This window comes from Lepisma saccharinum, chromosome 7 (genome assembly GCF_977018435.1).
Source record: "Lepisma saccharinum chromosome 7, izLepSacc3.1, whole genome shotgun sequence".
NCBI lineage: Eukaryota > Metazoa > Arthropoda > Insecta > Zygentoma > Lepismatidae > Lepisma > Lepisma saccharinum.
In genome coordinates this window covers 69,424,488-69,448,371 of record NC_139235.1, presented here as the reverse complement: position 1 = coordinate 69,448,371, position 23,884 = coordinate 69,424,488, and the positions used below count along the sequence as shown (strand labels likewise).

Below are 23,884 nucleotides of genomic sequence, written 5' to 3'. Positions count from 1 at the left end.
ACGAAGACTATGGCTAAAATAATGTGTGGATAGCCCATAATATGGATAACTATAAAACTGTCTGGATAATGCACACATTTAAATATCTGGACATTGGTATGCTCCAGATAATTTGGATAATACAAATATCTGGATATTTGAAATCCAGATAGAAAATTATGTGGATTTGGGCATCCCTAATGTGTGTATGTGTCTGTAGTTGAAGCTAGTATTTGTCACATTTATCATAGTTGTTTTGATTGCAACTTCAAACTATGATTGCAGCAATTGGAGACTCCAATGGTCACATAGGATTGGGCGTGAAGTGTTCCAAAGAAGTAGCAACTGCAATTAGAGGAGCCATTATCCTGGCCAAGTTGTCCATTGTCCCTGTTCGCAGAGGATATTGGGGTAACAAAATAGGAAAGCCTCACACAGTCCCATGCAAGGTGAGATTCATTGCATATCTTTTTCTCATTTTCGTCAACAGTCGTATTAGAGAAATGTAGCCGAGCAGGTTAAGGCGTTCACTTGTCTTGAGATTGTTCGCTGCGGGACGGCGTAGGTTCAAATCCGGCTCTGGTCGGAATTTATTCGGCCTATGTATAGGGCCGGTGGCAACCCACCATCGTGAGGAAATTGGGGAGCTCCGAACGAGTGAGCGTAATCCGGTCGAGAAGACCTACTATAACGGCTGGGGATACATCGGGCTGACCCCTCGACTATTCCAATACTGGTTGAAGATCTCCACGCTTAGAGGTGACGAAGGAAAGCGTGGGAGGGAGACCGGCAGTCGGTAGGTATGCCTAGGCCCTTCATGGGCTGTTGCGCGACGGATTATTATTTATTTATTATTTAAAAATTGCAGAAGTTTTTTTTTTTAATTCAGTACTCTTATGTATTGCAAAACATATACAGTCTGCTGGTTTTGTTCATGTTCAACTTGCAATATTTTCATGTGCTATCTACTTTAACCAAATGTAATATGTGATTACTTAACCCATTAACACCCAAATGATTTTTTTCTTTCATTTTTTCTATTTTATTGTTTTATTCACTTGAAAAACACTTACATAAACATATTACACATATTACAATGAAAAAATATTTTTTGCATTCACAGTTTTCTCATAATGTGCCGTCCTCAAATGAGGATGCTGGGCAGATGAGAGATAAAATTGTCATTTAGCAGATTTTTCTAAAAATATGAGTTATAAGTAAATAATTATTTTAATTGAATTTTGCAAAGACATTGCAGTGTTTACATAAATTTTGTTTCACATCTTTAAGGTATTATCTTCCTTTTTCCTCAGACTATAAGTTTATTTTGAATGGTACGGTAGCAAACACTTGATGCACAGAATAATGTTGCACTTCTTACAATATGTACTTGGTTTCGCAATACAACCCTGCTTCACACATCTTCTTTGCTAGCTGCGAGGAGCGATTAAATGTTGCATTCCATCTAGCCTTATGTCTGGAATCACAGCACGTACGGTGGATGAAATTGTGCTCTTTAGGAATATCTAGAGCCACATATTTTTGGTAAATGAAAAATCAAAATTTTTGGCACAAAAACAGAGTCAATTTCAGGTTCAAAAGTGGTAAATAAAATAAAATGTTGGTGTTATAGCAGTGAATAATCACATAAAAAGTGCTATATAAAATGGCACATTTTAAAATTATGAATATAACCCTAAATTTGATTAAAAACTGCCCTAATTACACAAAATTAACTTATCCCTTCTAATATCACATTTATGTAGTTACCAGAGTATTAAGTCTATTCCTGTGTAAAGGGGTCCATTTTTGCTTCTCAAATATTTACAGCAGAATTAATTAATTTTCTGTGAATTGCATAACTCGCAGGATACTTCAGAAATTGTCACGTCAGTATATAAATGGTAAATTTCATGTGTTTAAGAGTATATTTCACATTTTGCAGTTCATTTCGCATTATTTCGTGACAAAATACAGGGTAGAAAAATGCACCTCACACCTTTCAGAAACATTAAAAATGAACATTACAGCATGTTATTTCATATTTTGTGTTTTCGTCAAAAACGAAATTTGCATGCCTCTAGGAATATCCCAACTTTAGGTAAGGTACCGTTACAGCTCGTCTGAATTCCAAAATGTCCGTAGATTCTCTTCCATGAACTGTCTTATATAAAAATCCAGGCATTGACTAAACCCACATCAAGCAGTCTAGTAAAAGGGCACCAGTACCATTTCTTTCCTCTTATACTTATTGTGTACTTTCCCACCAGCCAATCATGATGGTCTACTTCACCCATGTGTGCGTTGTATGATTTCAGAACCTTCCGTTGTGTTATACCGATTCTCTGTCTTGTGGCTCTGTTCCACCTTGAAGCAGCACTAATAGGTTCACTTGTGCCACAGTTAATGGCTATGGTCACACATTTGTTGTCATTCCATCGCACGAATAAAAGTTCACCACACGTATCAATCTGTAATCGAAAGTTCCTCTTATTTCTTTAGTGTGTTCTTTACTTGGTGTTAGAGGACAGTCACCACATCTATTATCCCTAACTGTTCCTGTTACTCGGTACCCTAGATTTCTCAGATGCAGAAGTAAATCACAGCTTACAAAGAAGTTGTCAAAATAAATACTACCGCTTTCTTCACAAACTTTCCTCTTTCACCCTGAGCTGCCTTCTTGCGATTCAACGTAGCAACAGCCGAAGATTGAGTTTCTTCTACATTCTGCGATGTTGATTGTGAATTTCCTGCAAGGTTACTAATCTCTTCTGTATATTCATCCCTCGAAGTTGATGACACATTGAATTTCTAATGATCCTGGAACATCATTTACTTCAACTTCAACGAAGCATTCATCTGGGCCTTCTTTCTCATCAGTTAAACTGTCTACGTCAGGTGGACACAAAACTACATCAATATTATCACAATATTCATCACAAACAGTTTTTTGAAACCCAGGATTCTCTAATATATCTGCTATTTCCTCGAGCGTTAGAGCACGAATCTTCTTGCACGACATGTTGGCACAATATGACTTCACAAGGAAACAAACTCAAGTATTGCAACAGTGTATTACACAAAGTCATTGTTATTTCCACTTCAATTCTTTATGACAATTGAAGTAGTGTCTTTGTAGTGCCGCAAAATAATACAAAGACAGAAAAGAACGATAACAATGGAAGTAAACAAGTCATGCTACACGAGGATGGAAGGGAATTTTTTTGTGTATTTTTATACCCTTTCCGCCCAGCGTCCTCATTTGAGGACACTTATTTTTAACATCATATAGAAATATTTTGCACATTTTAGAAAATGTAGTTAAGGCAAATTTTAGGCTATTCTCGGTTCATTCCGTTAGTTTTTCAATTAACAGAATTTACATGACAGAGTAAAGAAATATTATGTAATAGTTTGCAAATTGATGGGTTGCCACATTCAGTTTGTTTTATAAAATATAATAATATTTAGAAATAGAGGAAAAATAAATATGTACATTATACTAAGAGTACAATTTACATTAGAAGGTAGAAATTTATGGAAAAAATAGCATAGAAATTTGTCAAGAAATTTTTGACGTAAGTGTCCTCCTATGAGGATGGTGGGCGTTAATGGGTTAAGGCTGTAAATTCGAGTTATGCTTGCTTTTTTGTGAGAGTCCATCCATTTAATTTAAAAATCTTTCATCCTCATTGTTGTAATTAGCCAAAAGTGACAAAGTATGCAAAATAGAAGCAATGTACAGAAATATATTTGGTTAAGTTATGGTGAGTTTCTTTATTGGGGTGTTGTGGTAATTCTGTTGAAGTAATTTTTTGGTACAAAACCAAATATCTTGTCTTAAAATCAGAATTTGGTGGTTTAAATTTTACTATGTTTAAAGCTCGGCTGGATGACACAAAACCACCTGTTTTAGAATGTTTGTATCCTTTCGAAAAACAGCCATGATATTCCAAAATCTGAAAAAAATACATATGCTTAGAATTCCTTCTACAGCATTCAGGTGATGTTTATGTGGTTGCTTTTTTCTAGATATTTGCAGTAGTTTAGTAGACTTTGTAGTCATGAAACTATTGAGATTATCTTGACGTCACAGCAATGTTAAATTAATATAATCTCTGCTTTTGTCCAGAACCATTCAAGTGCTGGAGGAAAATTACATGGTTCAATGTAGAAAAGAGTAGAGAAACTGAATTGAAAAAAGAAAGAAAATCTCATTATGTAGAGAGGAACCATGAGCGGACAGGTGATTATTATCCCCCCAGATGCCTAAATTGAACAATTATTCATTGATTAATGTAAAAGAGTTAAATAATAATAATAATCCCAGTTTTGACATTAAAATATGCAAAAGTTTGATATAGATTGTGCTTTATTATGATAGGCTAATTGCTAGAGGCACATATTTTTGGTAAATACAAAAGCATAATTTTGGTACAAAAACAGTCAATTTCGGGTTCAAAAGCAGTAAATAGAATAAACTTTAGGTGTTATAGTGGTGAAAAATGAGATCAAAAGTGCTATGTAAGATGACATTTTGGTTTTAAAATTGTGAATATGATCCTAAATTTGATTTAAAAACTTCACTTATTACAAAATAAACATATCCCTTCTAATAGCACATTTATGTAGTTACCAGAGTATTGAGTTTATTCCTGTATAAAGGGGTCAAATTTTTGCCTCTCAAATATTTATAGCAGAATTAATCCATTTTCTATGGATTGCATAACTCTCAGGATAATTCAAACTTCAGAAGTGTGTGTAAATAAACTCTAAATTTCATGTTTGAGTCTATTTTGCAGTTCATTTTGCATTATTTCGTGACAAAACAAGGAAGGAAAATGCACCTCACACCTTTCAGAAACATAAAAAATGAACATTAGAATGTTTTATTTCACATTTCGTGTTTTCGTCAAAAAAGCAATATATGCATGCCTCTGCTAATTGGGAATTGACATACAGTAAGTATAAAGTGGAATTCAAACTATTGTACAATTAGCTCCACTGTGAATTGAATCCAGAACACTTCGATTACAGTACCCATTGATAAAGCACTCTCTCCAGTGTCTAACAATGATTACTCATACACAAACTTGAGAAACTTATCAACCATGAGCAATTAACACAGAGTAAATGGATGGCTTGCCCATTCAGATGTCTATATTTAACAGTAAACCTTCATTGAACGTAACAGACGGCAACTAAGAAGGGGCCGACCCAGGAGAGGGTGGTTAATCCGATACATGTTTTGGCTTTTACCCTTGGACATAGATATTATTTTTTCCTGTCGATAAATTTGTTTTTATACGTGACTCACTCTAGAAAGTCTATTTTGTACAATCATTTCTTACATTTGACTTTCACCTCGTTCCTTTTGCTTCCGTATTTTACATTTTTAATTTACAGGTTTCTGAAAAACGTAAAATCAGGGTTCCACTGTATATATTAAATTGTTTAAATATTGTGAAATACTTAGAATTGCTACAATTTTCAAGGTCCGTGGGAATAAGTAACAATATGGAGAATGGTATCAATATCTGTTACGAGTTGTATCGTCTTAGCCCTAACAAAAACTTTGTCCTGTGCAGATGCAGATTTTGATATCATCTGTGGGAGAGCTTTGTGCTAGAGAAATGGGACTGTTTCCCTAACGCCACAACTACTTTAATGTGTGATGTTTGACAGTAGTCCACTCCACAGAATAGTTAAAAAACAAGCACAGGAATAATTATTTTCTAATTATATTTGCAAGAAATTGTTGTAGAAATCTGTGTCATGATTGGAGGTTTATCTCTTGTGAAATTATTTGAAAGCAAGACACTTGGAAGATTGCTGTGATGTAAACATATATACTGAATTTATACATTTTCTGAACTACTTTAAAAATTCTTGGAATTTTCAATTGCCTGTATTCAAGGTGGATCGATTTAAATAAATAATTTATAGAATAATGTACATGAAGATTTTGTAAATATCAGAATCACTTTCGGTGAAAGTACATTACTCTCGTAATCATTTAATGGTGTTTATTAGACACTATGAATGGAAAAGAAAGAACAAAATATAATGTACTGATGGGGTGAAGCTCATACGAAAGGAAATGTAACCTGTAAACATACTTAAACTTATCTAACTACTGTAACTAATATTTTGCAAACTAGCATTTAAAAGAGTGCCAAAAATTCACCTACAAAGACTATAAAAATATTGTAAGTTACAATTTTATGTAAAAGTTAATGAAATTATTATAGTTTCATTAACACTCTCATACACAGTATCAGAAACAGGTAAATGTATATTCACATATAATTTTTTATTTCCTTTAATCAGTGTTCAAATATTTTACAGGGCTGTATCCTAGAAAAAGCCTTTCTATAAAGAAACATATGTCTATGTTTGTGTAGTCAATTTTAAGCGTTTTAAACAAATCTTATTTAAATAAAAAAAAGATCAACAAATATTATTTTTTTTGAATGAAAATCATGATTTTTATACACCTTTTCTGTATCCATGAGCTTCTGCAACAGTATCAACTCAAGACTAATAAAAATTAATACTCTGTTGATAATATTTACAAATTGACAGCACAATCTATGCCACAGATGATTTTGATATAATCTGTGGAGGAGCTTGTGCTAGAGAAATGGGAGGATTTCGCTAACATCATAAATACTTTAATGTGTGATATTTGACAGTAATCCTCTCAACAGAATTAGGGTGATATGAAATCTTTGGCGGATACTGATAAAGTATAGATATAAAATTTAACAACAACCAATATTCTACTAATCCGATGTATCGGTTGGAATTCATCTACCGATACAAGCCGATACTTTTCCGGCATTTTGGTCATTCAGGGAGTTCGCATCAATGCAGCATGACACTTTCGCAGAGTCCAATTATCCTAGAAATTATGTAAAATTCAAACTTTTTATAAATTTTGCACGGAAAACTATATTTTGTGATTACATAATATCTATTTTAATACTGTGATAAAATTCTTGAGTATTCTAAAGTAAATTTCTGTGTAAATTGATACATATAATTAGAGAAGAAAATTTACACACCGATATTGATCAATATTTTGATCAAATTTTAATTATTGCAATTTTAAAGTGTCTGTATTGGTTCAAAGTGGTATAGGCTCAGCACTGTACCGTTTCCAGCTTTAAAACGAAGTAGGTGTGGCCAATAAGTTACCGAAATTTGTATTATTGCACGCGGTGCCCACCTTCTTCACACAGCTGGCCGTTGTAGTGGTGTGGTTATTACTGGGCGCTAGTTTGAATCCTGGCATGGGGGTTCTTTGTGAGTATTCCTTCATCAATTTCACAATATCGTCACTCATCCTCATCTTTGCGATTAGCCAAGTGTGGCAGAAATGCGAAGTAAAATAAACCATGCAATAATTTAACCAGCGTAGACACTCATATCCAGGAAGAAAAAACATCCACTTTCCTGTTGATGGCAGCAAGTTCAAAATCTACTAAAATGTGCCATTCCTTGTTTTTGTTCGGCTGTTTTTTGTTTCGGAGTAACTACCATACCATTCGGTTGAATTTCCTTGCAGGTCGCATAAATGCTTGTTTTCAAGACACCTGTGCATTCAGAAGTTAACGATTCAACACAACACGCTGGCTTCACAGCAATTTTGTTATCACCAGTTGTTAAAGGTTTCAAACGTACATGCTTTGTAACACTTTCTGTTGAAGCCACATCAACATTCAACGATACTTATAGCTAGTCTCACATATTTTTGGTAAATAAAAAAGCAAAATTTCGGTACAAAAACTGAGTCAATTTCGGGTTCAAAAGTGGTAAATAATATAAAATATCGGTGTTATAGCGGTGAAAAAATGGATGAAAAGTGGTATATAAAAAGACACATTAGTTTTAAAATTGTGAATATAATCCTAAATTTGATTTAAAAACTACATTTATTCCACAGAATTAACATTTCACTTCTAGTAGCACATTTATGTAGTTATCAGAGTATTAAGATTATTCCGGTGTAAAGGAGTCCATTTTTGCTTCTCCAATATTAACAGCAGAATTAATCAATTTTCCGGGAATTGCATAACTCTCAGGATAATTCAGACCTCAGAAGGTGTCGTGTCGGTGAATAAACCCTGAATTTCGTGTTTGAGTTAATTTCGCTTTTTGCAGTTCATTTCGCATTATTTCGTGACAAAATATGGTCACAAAATGAATCTCACACCTTTCAAAAACATAAAAATTAACACTACAGTGTGTTTTTTCAAATTTCGTTTTTTCGTCAAAAATGAAATATGCATGCCCCTACTTATAGCTAATATAAACACTACGCAAAATCTTGAGAACCACCTGAAGGCAACGGATGGCAATATAATATGACAGGTTTTGCCGGGGTCTAGGAAAGCTTGAGGGTAACAATGTTTTGAAGGATTCTTGACCCCTAGAAGTAGTGTCTCCAACTATGTTATTTTTTTCCTTTTTAATTAGATACAATAAATGTGAAAATTTTATTACGTACGCCCGTGTTGGAACATTAATAAAACTTTGTTGTGAAGTTAGCTGTATAGCAATTAGATATGAAAACAGCTTTGTAATAGTACCGAATGGTAACAATGTTTCTATAAAGGTCTCTGAAATTTATGCGGGAAGTAATGGAAAGGAAGCGTAGGTGGATCATTTAATAAATGCTAAAGTAACATTCCGTACGATTTTAAGCATCACAGGTTGTATTTGCGCCAAGCACTTCGGCTTTCACAAAGGTTTCTGCGTTGATTTTACCGTTCTAGATAAAACGCATGAAGTTGAAAGTATGTATGTGCATCTTTGTAGTATATACATCAACGTGTGTGTAATCTAGAGATTGGTCAGTCAGTCACTGTCAGTCGAAGTCATGTTTTCTAATTCTGTCTAGTCTGGTGTTTCAAGACTATAGACTCTACTTAATATTGCAAATTTGTAACACTGCAAAACACAGTGACGGACAAGTAACTGGTATTTCGTTAATTTCAATGAGTGAATGTCACTGTAGGATCTTTACTAAAAACGGTTATGAATTCATAAGCAAGGATAAGGCTAGTAAATGCTTTGAACAGAATACAATGCTGTATAACTCTAGTTTTGAGACTGCATTGAATGGACTATCTTATCAGGGTTCAAAAGGTCTGTGGAGGGTCTACTGCCAGAATCCACCAATAGGGCTATCCTAGCTTTGTCTAAAACATGTGTGATTTTGTTTACATCCACTTCGTAGTGGAAAAAAATGGACTTTAGTTAATATCCATAAAAATTATAACAAAAGAGCACAGTATTGCACTAAATTATAATATATTTGTAGATACATCGGTAAATTTTTGCTAATTTTACCGATACACTGATATGCTTATATCGGCCAATACCGATAGAGTACTGATTAATCTGTCCCATCCTTACAGAGAATAGTTGGAAGTACAAGCACAAGAATAATTATTTTCCTGTAGTTTACGGTTATTACAAGCATAAGAAAACAGTTTTTCTTTGTGATGTTTCAGGAGAACACACGCTCCTTTCATCAGACATTTATTTTCATTTTGACTAAAGATACAGTTATAACAATGGTTAGTAATTTTTTAAACAAAAACAATCCGATATTTGGGATTACTGCTTCTTTTCACAGTTAAGTTGCTATATTACAACAATGTAACATTGACAACATGCATTATATAACGGATTCTTTTTGTTTAAAAAATTGCTAACCATTTTTATAACTGTATCTTAAGTCAAAATGAAAATAAATGTCTGATGAAAGGAGCGTGTGTTCTCCTGAAACGTCACAAAGAAAAACTGTTATGCTTGTAATAACCGTAAACTACAGGAAAATAATTCTACAATGCAAGCAATGCGCACATACAAGAAAAACAAGAATAATTATTTTCTTTTCTTAGTTATTTTTGCAACCGCATTTAAAGTTTAAAGAGGGCTTAAAGTTCAAATCTTATTGGCTCTTTTAAACTACACAGAACCATGAAGAAACCCAAGCATACAGAATCATACACAAACACAAAAAAGAAACAAAAAACAAATACTGTTTCTAACAAGCCCTAATAAAACTAATTCTATGTTGTTAATATTTGTAAATTGACGGCACAATCTATGCCACACATAATTTTGATATTATCCATGGAGGAGCCTGTGCTAGAGAAATGGGAGGAGTTCACTAACATCACAAATACTTTAATGTGTGATATTTGACAGTAGTCCTCTCAACAGAATTAGGCTGAAATTAAATCTTTGGCGGAAATGATGCCACAAAATGAAATCAACAAGGTTTGTTTCAAATGTAATCCCCAAAGTTATGTAAGCAAGCACATGTCCCACTGTTTAACCAAGCGGTAAATCCCCTTCTCGTAGAACTCCTTTGGATGAGACTGGAACCAGTAGCAAACATTGTCAGAGTTGAAATGACTTTTTCAAAGGACCAAAGTTACGGAAGTCACATGGCAATAGATCAGGGCTATACGGTGGGTGTTCCAACACTGCCCACCCAAATGTCGCCAACGTGTTCTTCGTAACAGCTGACGTATGTGGCCGTGTGCTTGTACTATAAATCATTCATCTCCCCAATAATAGAATACTGCTCTCCCGTCTGGTCCATGGCATGTTCCACTCAGCTCTCCAGAATTGATTCTGTTCTTAACTTTTTCCTGGCTATAGTTCGTTACAGGGTTCCCTCATTACGCAACTTTCCAACACCACATCTCCTGGCCTTTCTAAACCTACAGACTCCCTATCAGCGCCGTTTACTGAACGATTTTAGGTATCTTTACAAAATTGTCAATGGCAAAATCCGTTGCAACACACTCCTCCAGGAATTCCACTTTCGAGTGCCTATGCGCTCAACACGCAACACAAATCTATTTTACACAAAAAAGCCAAGACTGGAAATTCAAAAAAGATCGCTCTTCCACAGACTTCCCACTCAATATAACGACCTCCCATCAAGTGCTGATGTATTTTCCACAGAATATGCCTTTCGGTCAACCATCAGAAGATATGTTGCTAAATAATATTTAATTGTGCTATCTTGACTTATTTATATTAATATTTTGTCTTATTTTGCTATTTTTATTTTTGTTCTTTTTTGTTATTTTCATTGTTACTGATTTCAGTGTAAAATGGCTACGTGCTGTATCTGAAATTTTCTCAATAAATAAATAAATAAATAAATAAAAACCATGGTCTAAGCCCTAATAAGAACTAATTCTATGTTGTTAATATTTGTAAATTGACAGCACAATCTATGCCACAGATAATTTTGATATTATCCTTGGAGGAGCCTGTGCTAGAGAAATGGGAGGATTTCACTAACATCACAAATACTGTAATGTGTGATATTTGACAGTAGTCCTCTCAACAGAATTACAGTGATGTGAAATCTTTGGTGGATACTGATAAAGTATAGAAATAAAATTTACCAATAACCAATATTCTACCAATCTGATGTAAAACTCCAAATGGTCCTTGAAGTACCTGAATGGATCATTGACTATCTTTTGTTACCAACTGACTGCAATGGAAAAAGCTGCATATTTAGACATTTAACCAAAAAAGTAGAGATTGGAAATTATGTGTGTGTTAATGTTAGGGCTGAGCTAATGCCAATGTATCTGTATTGGCTGATACCAGTGGTATTGGAAATAATCTTTTGGAATTCATGTACTGAAACGAGCCGATACTTTTCTGCCATTTTGGGTCATTCAAGGGGTTTGCAAAAATGCCACGCGACACTTTCACGGAGTCTAATTATCCTAGAAATTATACAAAATTCAAACTTTTTATTAGTACTGATTAATCTGTCCCATCCTTACACAGACTAGTAGAAGTACAAGCACAAGAATAATTATTTTATTTTCTTATAGTAATTTTTGCAACCACATTACATGGAGAAATTGATTTTGTGATTGGAGGATTATCCCCTGTGAAGTTATGAATATTTGAGAGTATTCTTGTATTCATGGTGGGTGTGGTAATCTTTGTTTTAGTATTGTCCATGTGATGTTCCGTATTGTAAATTGAATTGGTTTTCAGACAAATTTCGGAGGACAGCACCCTTCGTTTACAAAGGTTACAACATTTGGGGCTGAGATGGTAGTGTGTCACTGTTCTGATAATGAATGTTACTGTTTGTCTGAAAACAAATTACATTTGGAATGCTGAAATACAGAACATAATTTGTAGATGACTTTCATAGATTGCTCTAACATGGACTTCTATATGAAAATTTATAAATACTCCGAACTACTTTGATTGTTACAATTTTCAAGTATCTGTCTTGTTGTGAATCTGAAAGAGTAACTGTAATGGTATACGATCAGCAAATACAAGCACTAATACTCTGCTACTAATGATGGCACAATATGGTAATCCACTAATGATTTTCATATCATCTGTGAAAGAGCTTTGTGCCAGAAAAAAGGGAGGGTTTCGCTAACGCCACAACTACTATCATGTGTGATGTTTGACAGTAACCTTCCCAACAGAATAGTTGAACACCACATCCTTGCCTTGTAATTAAGGGGTCCCTGTTTTGATACCAGGTGGAGGCACATAGTGGTTCGGATCCCACTTTAAATTGTAGGTCCAGTCCCGATTAGTCTTTCTGTACATAAGGTGGACTTAAAACAACAATTAATCAATCAATTCAAGTTGAACAACGAACACAGGAATAATTACAACCTTTGTCAGAAAAGTTCCAGGACAGCTCGTAACAAATAATTTATTCAACTTGCGAACTAATGGTCCTAGGTCTTGTCAAAATAGTCCCCTCGGCTACCTATGCACAGTTGCCACTGTTTCTGTAGGTCATGGAAGCAAGCAGAGAAAGCTTGATCTGGAATGCTTGTCACCACATCTGTAGCAAAATTGTTTGGATTGCTGCAATACCTTCATTATACTTCCCTTTCAGCAGCTTTTTCACGTGGAGAAGCAAAAAAATACACACGACGACAGTTCGGGTGAATATGGTGATGTGGTAGACCAGAGATACGATGCTTGGCCAGATTTTCCTGGACTTATAAAGCAATATGGGGCCTTGCATTGTCAGGCAATAAGAACCACTGCCAAGATGCCGACGAATCAAGATGGCATCACCAAATTGCTTCACAAAGCTGTTTCAGCTCGTCAATATAAAAGTTTTGATTTATCATTTATGCTTCAGGCAGATATTCATGGTGCATCAAACTTTTAGCATAAAAAATGTGATCAACATTGTCTGTGGATAGTCTTGCACTGAATCTCTGCCTTCCAAAAACCTTGTGTGCCAATCAAAGACACGGCTTCTCAATAATGCCTTGTCACATATACTTTCTGTATCATATTCCATGTTTCACTAGAGGTTTTCCTAGCTTAACAGAGAACTTCATGTTAACTCTTTGCTCAGAATCCACGTCACTCGAGTAACTTTCAACTAAATGTGCCGACAAGCCGAAAAGTTTCTTGCAAAGCACAGCGCTGCCACCTAGTGAGTTTACATGGAAACCCTTCCAAGGCCATGATTATTCAGAACACATCATTTAACTGAATAACACCCATTTCTTGTGTTTCAATATCATAGGTAAAGAATAAAAAAATCAGTCCTGGAACTTTTCTGATAAAGGTTGTATTAAGTTTTATTATTTTTGCAATGATATTGTGAGAATTAGATTTTGTGAATGAAGGATTAACTCGTGTAAAATAATGAATATTTTAAAGCAATATTTACATGTTAAATCTATAAATATTCTGAACAACTTAAAATTCTTAGTATTTGTATACATTTTGGTTTCACGTCACCCTTAGTGTTTCAAGATTTTCCCACGGCACCCAAGTCAAAATGTAGGCCTATCTAACACTTCCAATCCTCAGTGTGGTTAGATTGCTTGCTTGCCTTAACTTAGAAAAATAAACACATATTTCAAATTCAGAAACATTTTGTATGTAAAACGTATGAGGGAGGATCAAATGGAAACTGAAATGATGCCACAAAATGAAATCAACAAGGTTTATTTCAAATGTAATCCCCAAAGTTATGTAAGCAAGCACATGTCCCACTGTTTAACCAAGCGGTAAATCCCCTTCTCGTAGAACTCCTTTGGATGAGACTGGAACCAGTAGCGAACATTGTCAGAGTTGAAATGACTTTTTCAAAGGACCAAAGTTACGGAAGTCACATGGCAATAGATCAGGGCTATACGGTGGGTGTTCCAACACTGCCCACCCAAATGTCGCCAACGTGTTCTTCGTAACAGCTGACGTATGTGGCCATGTGTTGTCATGCAGCAAAACCATGGTCTAAGCCCTAATAAAAACTAATTCTATGTTGTTAATATTTGTAAATTGACAGCACAATCTATGCCACAGATAATTTTGATATTATCCGTGGAGGAGCCTGTGCTAGAGAAATGGGAGGATTTCACTAACATCACAAATACTGTAATGTGTGATATTTGACAGTAGTCCTCTCAACAGAATTACAGTGATGTGAAATCTTTGGTGGATACTGATAAACTATAGAAATAAAATTTACCAATAACCAATATTTAGAGGCACATATTTTTGGTAAATAAAAAAGCAAACTTTCGGTATAAAAACTGAGTCAATTTCGGGTTCAAAAGCAGTAAATAAAATAAAATATCGGTGTTATAGCGGTGAAAAATTGGATCAAAAGTGGTATATAAAAAGACATTTTGGTTTTAAAATTGTGAATATAATCCTAAATTTGATTTAAAAACTACACTTATTCCACAGAATTAACATTTCACTTCTAATAGCCCATTGATGTAGTTATTCGAGTATTAAGTTTATTTCTGTGTAAATGAGTCAATTTTTGTTTCTCCAATATTAACAGCAGAATTAATAAATTTTCCGGGAATTGCATAACTCTCAGGATAATTCAGACCTCAGAAGGTGCCACGTCGGTGAATAAACCCTAAATTTCGTGTTTAAGAGTTAATTTCGCTTTTTGCAGTTCATTTCGCATTATTTCGTGACAAAACATGGTCACAAAATGCATCTCACACCTTTCAAAAACATGAAAAATTAACACTACAATGCATTTTTTCAAATTTCGTTTTTTCGTCAAAAACGAAATATGCATGCCCCTACCAATATTCTACCAATCTGATGTAAAACTCCAAATGGTCCTTGAAGTACGTGAATGGATCATTGACTATCTTTTGTTACCAACTGACTGCAATGCAAGAAGCTGCATATTTAGACATTTAACCAAAAAAGTAGAGATTGGAAATTATGTGTGTGTTAATATTAGGGCTGAGCCGATTTGGCTGAGCCGATGCCAATGTATCTGTATTGGCTGATACCAGTGGTATTGGAAATAATCTTTTGGAATTCATGTACTGATATGAGCCGATACTTTTCTGCCATTTTGGGTCATTCAAGGGGTTTGCAAAAATGCCACGCGACACTTTCACGGAGTCTAATTATCCTAGAAATTATACAAAATTCAAACTTTTTATTAGTACTGATTAATCTGTCCCATCCTTACACAGACTAGTAGAAGTACAAGCACAAGAATAATAATTTTTTTCTTATAGTAATTTTTGCAACCACATTACATGGAGAAATTGATTTTGTGATTGGAGGATTATCCCCTGTGAAGTTATGAATATTTGAAAGAAGATTCTTGTATTCATGGTGGTCGTGGTAATCTCTGTTTTAGTATTGTCCGTGTGATGTTCCGTATTGTAAATTGAATTGGTTTTCAGACAAATTTCGGAGGACAGTACCCTTGAATATCAAAGGTTAAGACATCTGGGGCTGTGATGGTAGTGAGTGAGTCACTGTTCTGATAATGAAAGTTACTGTTAGAAAGTTGTCTGAAAACAAATTATATTTGGAATGCTGAAATACAGAACATAATTTGTAGATGACTTTCATAGATTGCTCTAAGATGGACTTGTATATTAAAATCTATATAGTATATTAAAATTTATAAATACTCCGAACTACTTTGATTGTTACAATTTTCAAGTATCTGTCTTGTTGTGAATCTGAAAGAGTAACTGTAATGGTATACGATCAGCCCGTACAAGCACTAATACTCTGCTACTAATGATGGCACAATATGGTAATCCACTAATGATTTTCATATCATCTGTGAAAGAGCTTTGTGCCAGAAAAAAGGGAGGGTTTCGCTAACGCCACAACTACTATCATGTGTGATGTTTGACAGTAACCTTCCCAACAGAATAGTTGAACACCACATCCTTGCCTTGTAATTAAGGGGTCCCTGTTTTGATACCAGGTGGAGGCACATAGTGGTTCGGATCCCACTTTAAATTGTAGGTCCAGTCCCGATTAGCCTTTCTGTACATAAGGTGGACTTAAAACAACAATTCAATCAATCAATTCAAGTTGAACAACAAACACTGGAATAATTATTGTAATTATTTTTGCAACAAGTTTGTTGTGAGAAGTGAATTTTGTGATTGAAGGATTATCTCATGTGAAAGGAATATTTCAAAGCAAGGTTCTTGTATTCATGGTGGGCATGGTAAACCCTGTTTTAGTATTGTACTGGTGATATTTTGTATTTTTGTGTTGCAAAATGGTTTTCATTAGGCCTCTCCGATGACTTAGTGTAATCAAGGGGTCGCAGATTCAATACCTGGTGGAGGCACATTGCCTAGTGGTTTGGATCCCACCTTAAACTGTAGGTCCAGTTCTGATTAGCCTATCTGTGCATAAAGTGGACTTAAAACAAAAATTTGATTCAATTGATTTTCTGATTAATTCGAAATGAGAACTGCTTTGTTTGTCCCTGAAGGTGGTAGTTCTTCTTAAAGGCACTGCCCGAGGGAAGTGATTGGACACTTGTAGATTGCCATGACATGAACTTTAATATTAAAATTTATAAGTATTCTCAACTTCTTAGAAATGTTGAAATTTCCAGGTATCGATATTGATGAGATTCAGTAAGAGTATAAACTCAGTCCTAATAAAAAGTAATGCTCCATTTATAACATCTGCAAATTGATGGCACAATACAAGGAATCACAAGTGATTATTATGTCATCTGTGGAGGAATATTGTGCTAGAAAAATGGAAGGTTTTCGCTAACGCCACAACTACTTTAATGTGTGATGTTTGACAGTAGGCCTTTCCACAGGATAGTTGAACTACAACTACACGGTATATTTTTATTTTATTATTGCAACAGCACTGGGAAAAATTGGTTTTGTCATTACAGGATTATCTCATGTGAAATTGTGAAAGCATAAGATTTGTAGATTGCTGCACGATAATTAGAGACATACATATTTTCTTTTTGACAGAAACACCAAATGTGAAATAGCACATTGTTATCTTCATTTTCTATGTATTTTGTTACCATATTTTGTCACAGAATGTGAAATAAATTTTTAATCACTAAATTTAGAGTTTATTTACCGATGCAAAACTTTCTGAAGTCTGAATTATCCTGCGAGTTATGCATATCATTGAATTATCCTGAGAGTTTTGCAAATCATAGGAAATTGATTAACTGCTGTAAATATTTGAGAAGCGAAACTGGACTACTTTACACAGGAATAAACTCAATACTATGATAACTACATAAATGTACTATCAGAAGGGAAATCTTTAGTTTGTTTAATAATTTTAGTTTTAGAACCAAATTTAATTTTACATTGAGCATTTTAACACCGAAATGCCATTTTATATACTGCCTTTCATCCTGAAATGTGCCCAGCTTTTGTACTGAAATCGATCTTTTATTCACCATAAATATGTGACTTTAAAGATAAAATTGTCATATTAAAATTTATAAATATTCTGAACTACTTTGAATTATTACAATTTGTAAGAACCTGTTTGAATCAGAAAGGATAACTGCATTGGTATTGGCACAGTTTTAATAAAAATGTGTGGTTTGGCGAGAACCTTGACAAATTGCTTGCACAGTGTGAGAAATAGGTTTTTGCTAACACCACCAGATGAACTTTATTTAATTTGTGATGTTTGACAGTGGGCCTCTCCACAGATTAGTTGGAACTAGGGATGGAAGATATCAGAAATTTATTGCAAAATGTCGTCACAGATGATATAATATAATATTTTTATGTATTGTGATGTCATCGATATATAGCTCCACGATATATATTGCCAAATATTGTGACTATATTTCTGACATATGTTGCTAAAATATCATGAAATATATCACCAAATATCGTCACAATATATCGCCCAATTATTGTGATGACATATCACTAACACGATATATATCACCAAAATATCATGACGATATATTGTCAAAATATTGTGACAATATATTGCTGATATGATATATATATACACAAAATATCGTGATACTATATCATCTAGTTGATATTGCGTAGATGATATTTTTTCAATATCATGGTATATCACCTGGACTGGACGATATATCGCCAAACAGTAGTTGGAACTACAAGCACAGAACCCTGCGAGACGAGTGGCAAAATCGATCGCTGAAAAAAACGTTCGCGGAAAAATGAATAGTAAGTGTATCAGAGTTAATTACAGAATCCTGCTTTCATATATTTCTTTTGTGAGACAGTTGTGCAAGGAGCGATTCTGTTCTATAAGTAAGTGGTTTATTTTTGCAGGTGACTGGTAAATGTGGCTCCGTATTGGTGAGACTTATTCCAGCACCTCGAGGTACTGGCATCGTGTCTGCACCAGTTCCAAAGAAGCTGCTGCAGATGGCTGGCGTTGAGGACTGCTACACCTCGGCTAGGGGAAGTACCGCCACTCTTGGAAACTTTGGTGAGAAATAAGTTATTCTTTGAGAATCATACTATTAATTAGGGATGAACCGATATGAAATTTTGGCAGATACCGATTAAAGTACCAATATAAAATTTACTGATAACAGATATTCTACCAATCTGATATAAAATTTCAATGACCTGCTTAATAAATGCACGTTACCAGATGTACAAAGCTTTTGCAATGCAAAATAATCTGTATATTTAGACATTTACTTAAAAAAAAAAATATAGAATGGATATTGTAAGTTTAAATCCATAAAAATTAACAAAATGGAACAGTATTGCACTAAATTTTAAGAATATTTATAGATATATTGGATTCGTAAAATTATCCACGTGGAAAAACATGATACAGTGAAACCCCAATTTTACTTTCCCCAGTTGTACATTTTCCAGCATTATACAGAGTGTCAGAAAAGTCACGCAACCCGGTATTTACGGCCGTATAACGGAATAGCGAAACGGAATGAGAAGAAACGCTTTCCGCCAAGATAATTCCCTGTGTATTGGGAAAATTTAGAGAGACAAACATATGTAAGAACATGCATGTTTTAATAACAAATAAGCAAAGTGTTGCCAAAGGCGGAAAAAAAAATATTTGCAAATCGTGTATATTGATTCACAGAACTCACTGAGGTAAATTATTGCAACATTTCACAATACCAACGAACAATTTGGATGGCCATCTAATGAATTTGATAGAAAAAGAACTTTGACGAAGTTTCAAAAACATTGCAGAAGGGAATAAATGGGCTGTTCCAAAAATCGATGTTTTCACAATATTACGAGGGACACTGGCAACACTGTTGGTGTCACGTGTCACTAACAGACGTGTTTCACCTCAGGCTATCACACTAAGGCACTTTTAAGGACAAAGGAGAAAGTTGGTTATTCTCGAACATATGCAATAAATTACATACACCTTGCAACCTTGAAATGTGGTTTCAATTGGATAGGTATGTCAACAGCCAAAATTCCAGGCATTGGTCGACAGAAAACTAACATCAGTTGCATGAACTACACTTGCATTCTCCGAAAATCGGTGTATGGTGTGGAATATCGCGACGTCGTATTGTGGGACCGTTATTCTTTGAGACAACAGTGGATACTGCTGTGTACGGGGATCTCATAATGCAATTCGTTGCTCTCCTGGAAGAAGACGAACGTGATGTTTGGCTACAACAAGATGGAGCAACTTGCCATACATCTAATGAATCTCTTCGTATGCTGAGATAATTTTTTGGTGATCGTCTAATATCCAAGGATTTATGGCCCAGTCGCTCGCCCGATTTAACATCTGGAGATTTTTTTCTGTGGGGTTACTTAAAGGGGAAAGTATACCAAACGGGACCCAGAACATTGGAGGAGCTGAAAAGAAACATTACACAGGAAATTAATAATATCGGTGCTGCAACCCTCAGGAAGGTATCTGAGAACATGATCAAGCGAACCAACTTATGTATCCAAGAAAATGCTGGACACTTCAAACATTTGCTTTAATTTGTAGGGATAGCCACATTTTAGGGTTGCAAGGTGTATGTAATTTATTGCATATGTTCGAGAATAACCAACTTTCTCCTTTGTCGTTAAAAGTGCCTTAGTGTGATAGCCTGAGGTGAAACACGTCTGTTAGTGACACGTGACACCAACAGTGTTGCCAGTGTCCCTCGTAATATTGTGAAAACTTAGATGTTTGGAACAGCCCATTTATTCCCTTCTGCAATGTTTTTGAAACTTCGTCAAAGTTCTTTTTGTGTCAAATTCATTAGATGGCCATCCAAATTGTTCGTTGGTATTGTGAAATGTTGCAATAATTTACCTCAGTGAGTTCTGTGCATCAATATACACGATTTGCAAATATTTTTTTTCCGCCTTTGGCAACACTTTGCTTATTTGTTATTAAAACATGCATGTTCTTACATATGTTTGTCTCTCCAAATTTTCCCAATATACAGGGCATTCTCTTGGCGGAAAGCGTTTCTTCTCATTCCGTTTCGCTATTTCCGTTATACGGTCGTAAACACCGGGTTGCGTGACTTTTCGGACACTCTGTACATTCAATCTTGATGGTCCCAACATAGCAAAATGCTATGAAAGTTTCCTCAATTTTGCATTTTAAGTTTCTTCAACTAGCCCCTGAAAAACGTGAAATCTATGTTCCACTGTATTTTCATGCCAGTCTATAAGTGTTCAGATTCAATGCATATTGCAGGAAAATGTGAAACCAGATTTCCACAACTTTGAAAAAGTCAGAATATTTGCAATGAATATGAATTTTTCATATATTTGTAAGATGTAATTTGAGGCAACAGTTGTGTCTGAAATATTAATCTAATTCACTCAGCAAATTGTAATTCATTACGCAGCATGTATTTTACAATGTTTGCATATTGTATTAACCAGTTCTTGGGTAAAGTTATCCAACAATGTGTGCATGTACGAGAATTCATTCTGGTACGTGTACTTGAATCAGTTGGTCTGTGTGTGAATCGTGGAAGCAGTAAGTTGGTAGAGAAGAAACAAATTAACACTGTTTCTGGTGTAGGGTGAAAGGCACTATGGTAATCCGCTAGTGATTTGATCATATCATCTGTGGAAGAGCTTTGTGCAAGAATAAATGAGAGGCATTCGCTAACACCACGAGGACTTTGTCCTAGGAGTGGGGTTTGACAGTAGGCCTCTCTACAACAAATCTTTTCTGTTTCTACCAATTTATGAAAGCGTATTCTTGTTTGTAGCAGTTTGTGTTTTAGCTAAAAATGCAGGCTTCACCAGTACTCAAACCCAGGTCTCTGACATATCAGGCCAACAAAAACTGAGCCAGCTCTGGCTTCACTTGATTTTTGACTGTTGCTGTTTTGCATGTGTGGAAATTCCTGTGTGTGTCAAATTGAAAGGCAGTGTAAATGTGTTTACCTTTCATCTCTATATACAGGGTGTCATTTTAATGGCGACCACAGAAAAGTATAGAGGACATGAAAACAAACAACGTTTCTGAGTAATATTTTTCTCGTTGGTGCGTCGATTCGATGCTACAGCTGTTCAAAAAAGACCTGTTTTGCTGCCTGAATGCTGGCAACCCAACACAACATTTGATAGTGTCTCTGAAGTCATGTCCTGCAGTGAAACAGCGCACAGCAGGTTTGCAAGGAACGCACAAATTTTGTGAAATCGACAAACTACCAACCACATTATTAGCTGTAAAACCAAGCTAGAAACACGTCCAGTAGACCGAACATCATAGCTTACCAGCCAGAAGATCAGCAGTCATCTCAGAGGAAGGGGGAAATGAACCAACGAATTGAGAAATGATAAAAATTGTATTCAAAATGAAGTGTCAATATCTGATTTTATCTCAACCTACATGTCAAATATCAACAACAATAAATTTTATTGGACTTACAGCTTACATGTGGCTGTTTACGCCCAGCTACATGTCAAATATTTGTAAATCTCGTTGCAAGGTTGATATCTACAGGTTTGTGGTACTTTTGTGCTGATAACGGAAGTATCCGAGGTTCGCGTTGTTACATTATGGCTAAAACACGTACAACCGCAGTAGCAATCTAATGATGAATCAGTAGCAAATATACTGCCCTGTTCACAAACACAGTCATCGCGTTGGAGAGTTTGTATTACTACTACTTATATCCCTGAATTTTCAACCACTAGCCTCATAATGCCCTGAATATACATCATATTATGTGTTTCTTACCTTTGGAATTTTGAGTTCTTTCATTTCTATTTTGTCATCTGTTCAGTGATCACAGACAACTAGTATCAGAAGGATGAAGTGAATAGACTAAATTGTAGATGCCAACTTGGTAACTACATTTGCAAATATTTGACATGTAAGTTGAGACAAAATTCGATATGACCACTTGAATTCTATTTTCTTTCCACCATTTTTCGTATCGTCTGTTTATTTCCTGTTAGGTTACAGAACTTTTTTTCTCATTTTGTTTTAGGGTACATAATGTGGCTGATTGTACCTATGTCATTTTTCACAGAATATGTGTGTTCCTGGCAACCCTGGAACGCATTGCTTCACGATGGGATATGACGTCACAAATGCAATCAAATGTTGTGTGGTTGCCAGCATTCAGGCAGCAAAAGAAACTTTTTTGAACGACTGTAGCGCCGAAACAATGCACCGAGAAAAATGTTACTGACAATAGTTGTTTGTTTTCATGTCCTCTATACGTTCCCGTGGTCCCTGGTCGCCATTAAAATGACACCCTGTATATTATTATTATATATATAGAAATTGATGTATGTGTGTGGGTGTATTTGTTCCGGCATAACTCTTGAACGCCTGGAGCAATTTCAACCAAACTTGGTTCATGTATCACTTGCAATGTGGAAAGAATACCATACTTTGGGGGTAAGACACCCCTAGGTGTGGGGTGGGAAGGGGTGACTTAAAAATAATCTAAAACCACCGATATTAAATTCCGCACAGACAGACATCCGTGACTCTCTGCAATGCGCACAATGATAGTGTTTCTCGGGTTTTCTAACATTCAGGCTGTGTTGTGAAAATTACCTATATTAGTGTGGAATCCATAGTTTTCGTGACACTCCCAATGCATAGTTTTCGTGACCCTCCCAATGTGGTTCAACTTAAGTTCACCACCTATCGGCAAGGGGGGTGAGAGTGGGTGAAAAATAAAATGCCACAAATGACCTAGGTTAGCATCGAATTCATAGTTTTTGGGAGTCGCTAAGCTAATTGGTGACATTCACGATCACATTTAAAATTAGTTAGAATTGATTATTTTCCTAAAACAAGATTGGGATAAAGAAATACCCCAGTAATGCCAGGTAATCAGTTAGTTATAAATAAAGTCATTGGTCCTTCGGTGGTATTAAAGCTTGGTGCGTATTACTCACTATTAAATAAAATAAACAACTTTAAATTGTATTAACCTCTTAACATACAGATTTTATTAAAAAAATTGTTTCGATTTTAATGTAATTTTTTTATTACTCTGTTGAAATAATCAGTTAAGAACATTATATATGGTTATAATAATGTTGATTGTTGACAACTCGTCAATGAGATACATGCGTCTGAAAAGCCCCTAAGATAAAATCCCGAGTATACTCGTGCTATCAATGAGTAAAAT

The 23,884-nt window shown here is 35.1% G+C and overlaps 1 protein-coding gene across 2 annotated transcripts in view; it reads left to right on the top strand.

Moving 5' to 3' along the window:
• The window catches only part of RpS2 (ribosomal protein S2), a 35,725-nt gene that overhangs the window by 9,750 nt on the left and 2,091 nt on the right, over positions 1–23,884 (top strand). For both annotated transcript variants that reach the window (XM_083125401.1, XM_083125402.1), the window contains exons 4-5: positions 265–428; positions 18,591–18,750. In XM_083125401.1, the coding sequence (XP_082981527.1) occupies positions 265–428; positions 18,591–18,750 (324 nt within the window). The remainder of the gene's footprint in view (positions 1–264; positions 429–18,590; positions 18,751–23,884) is intronic.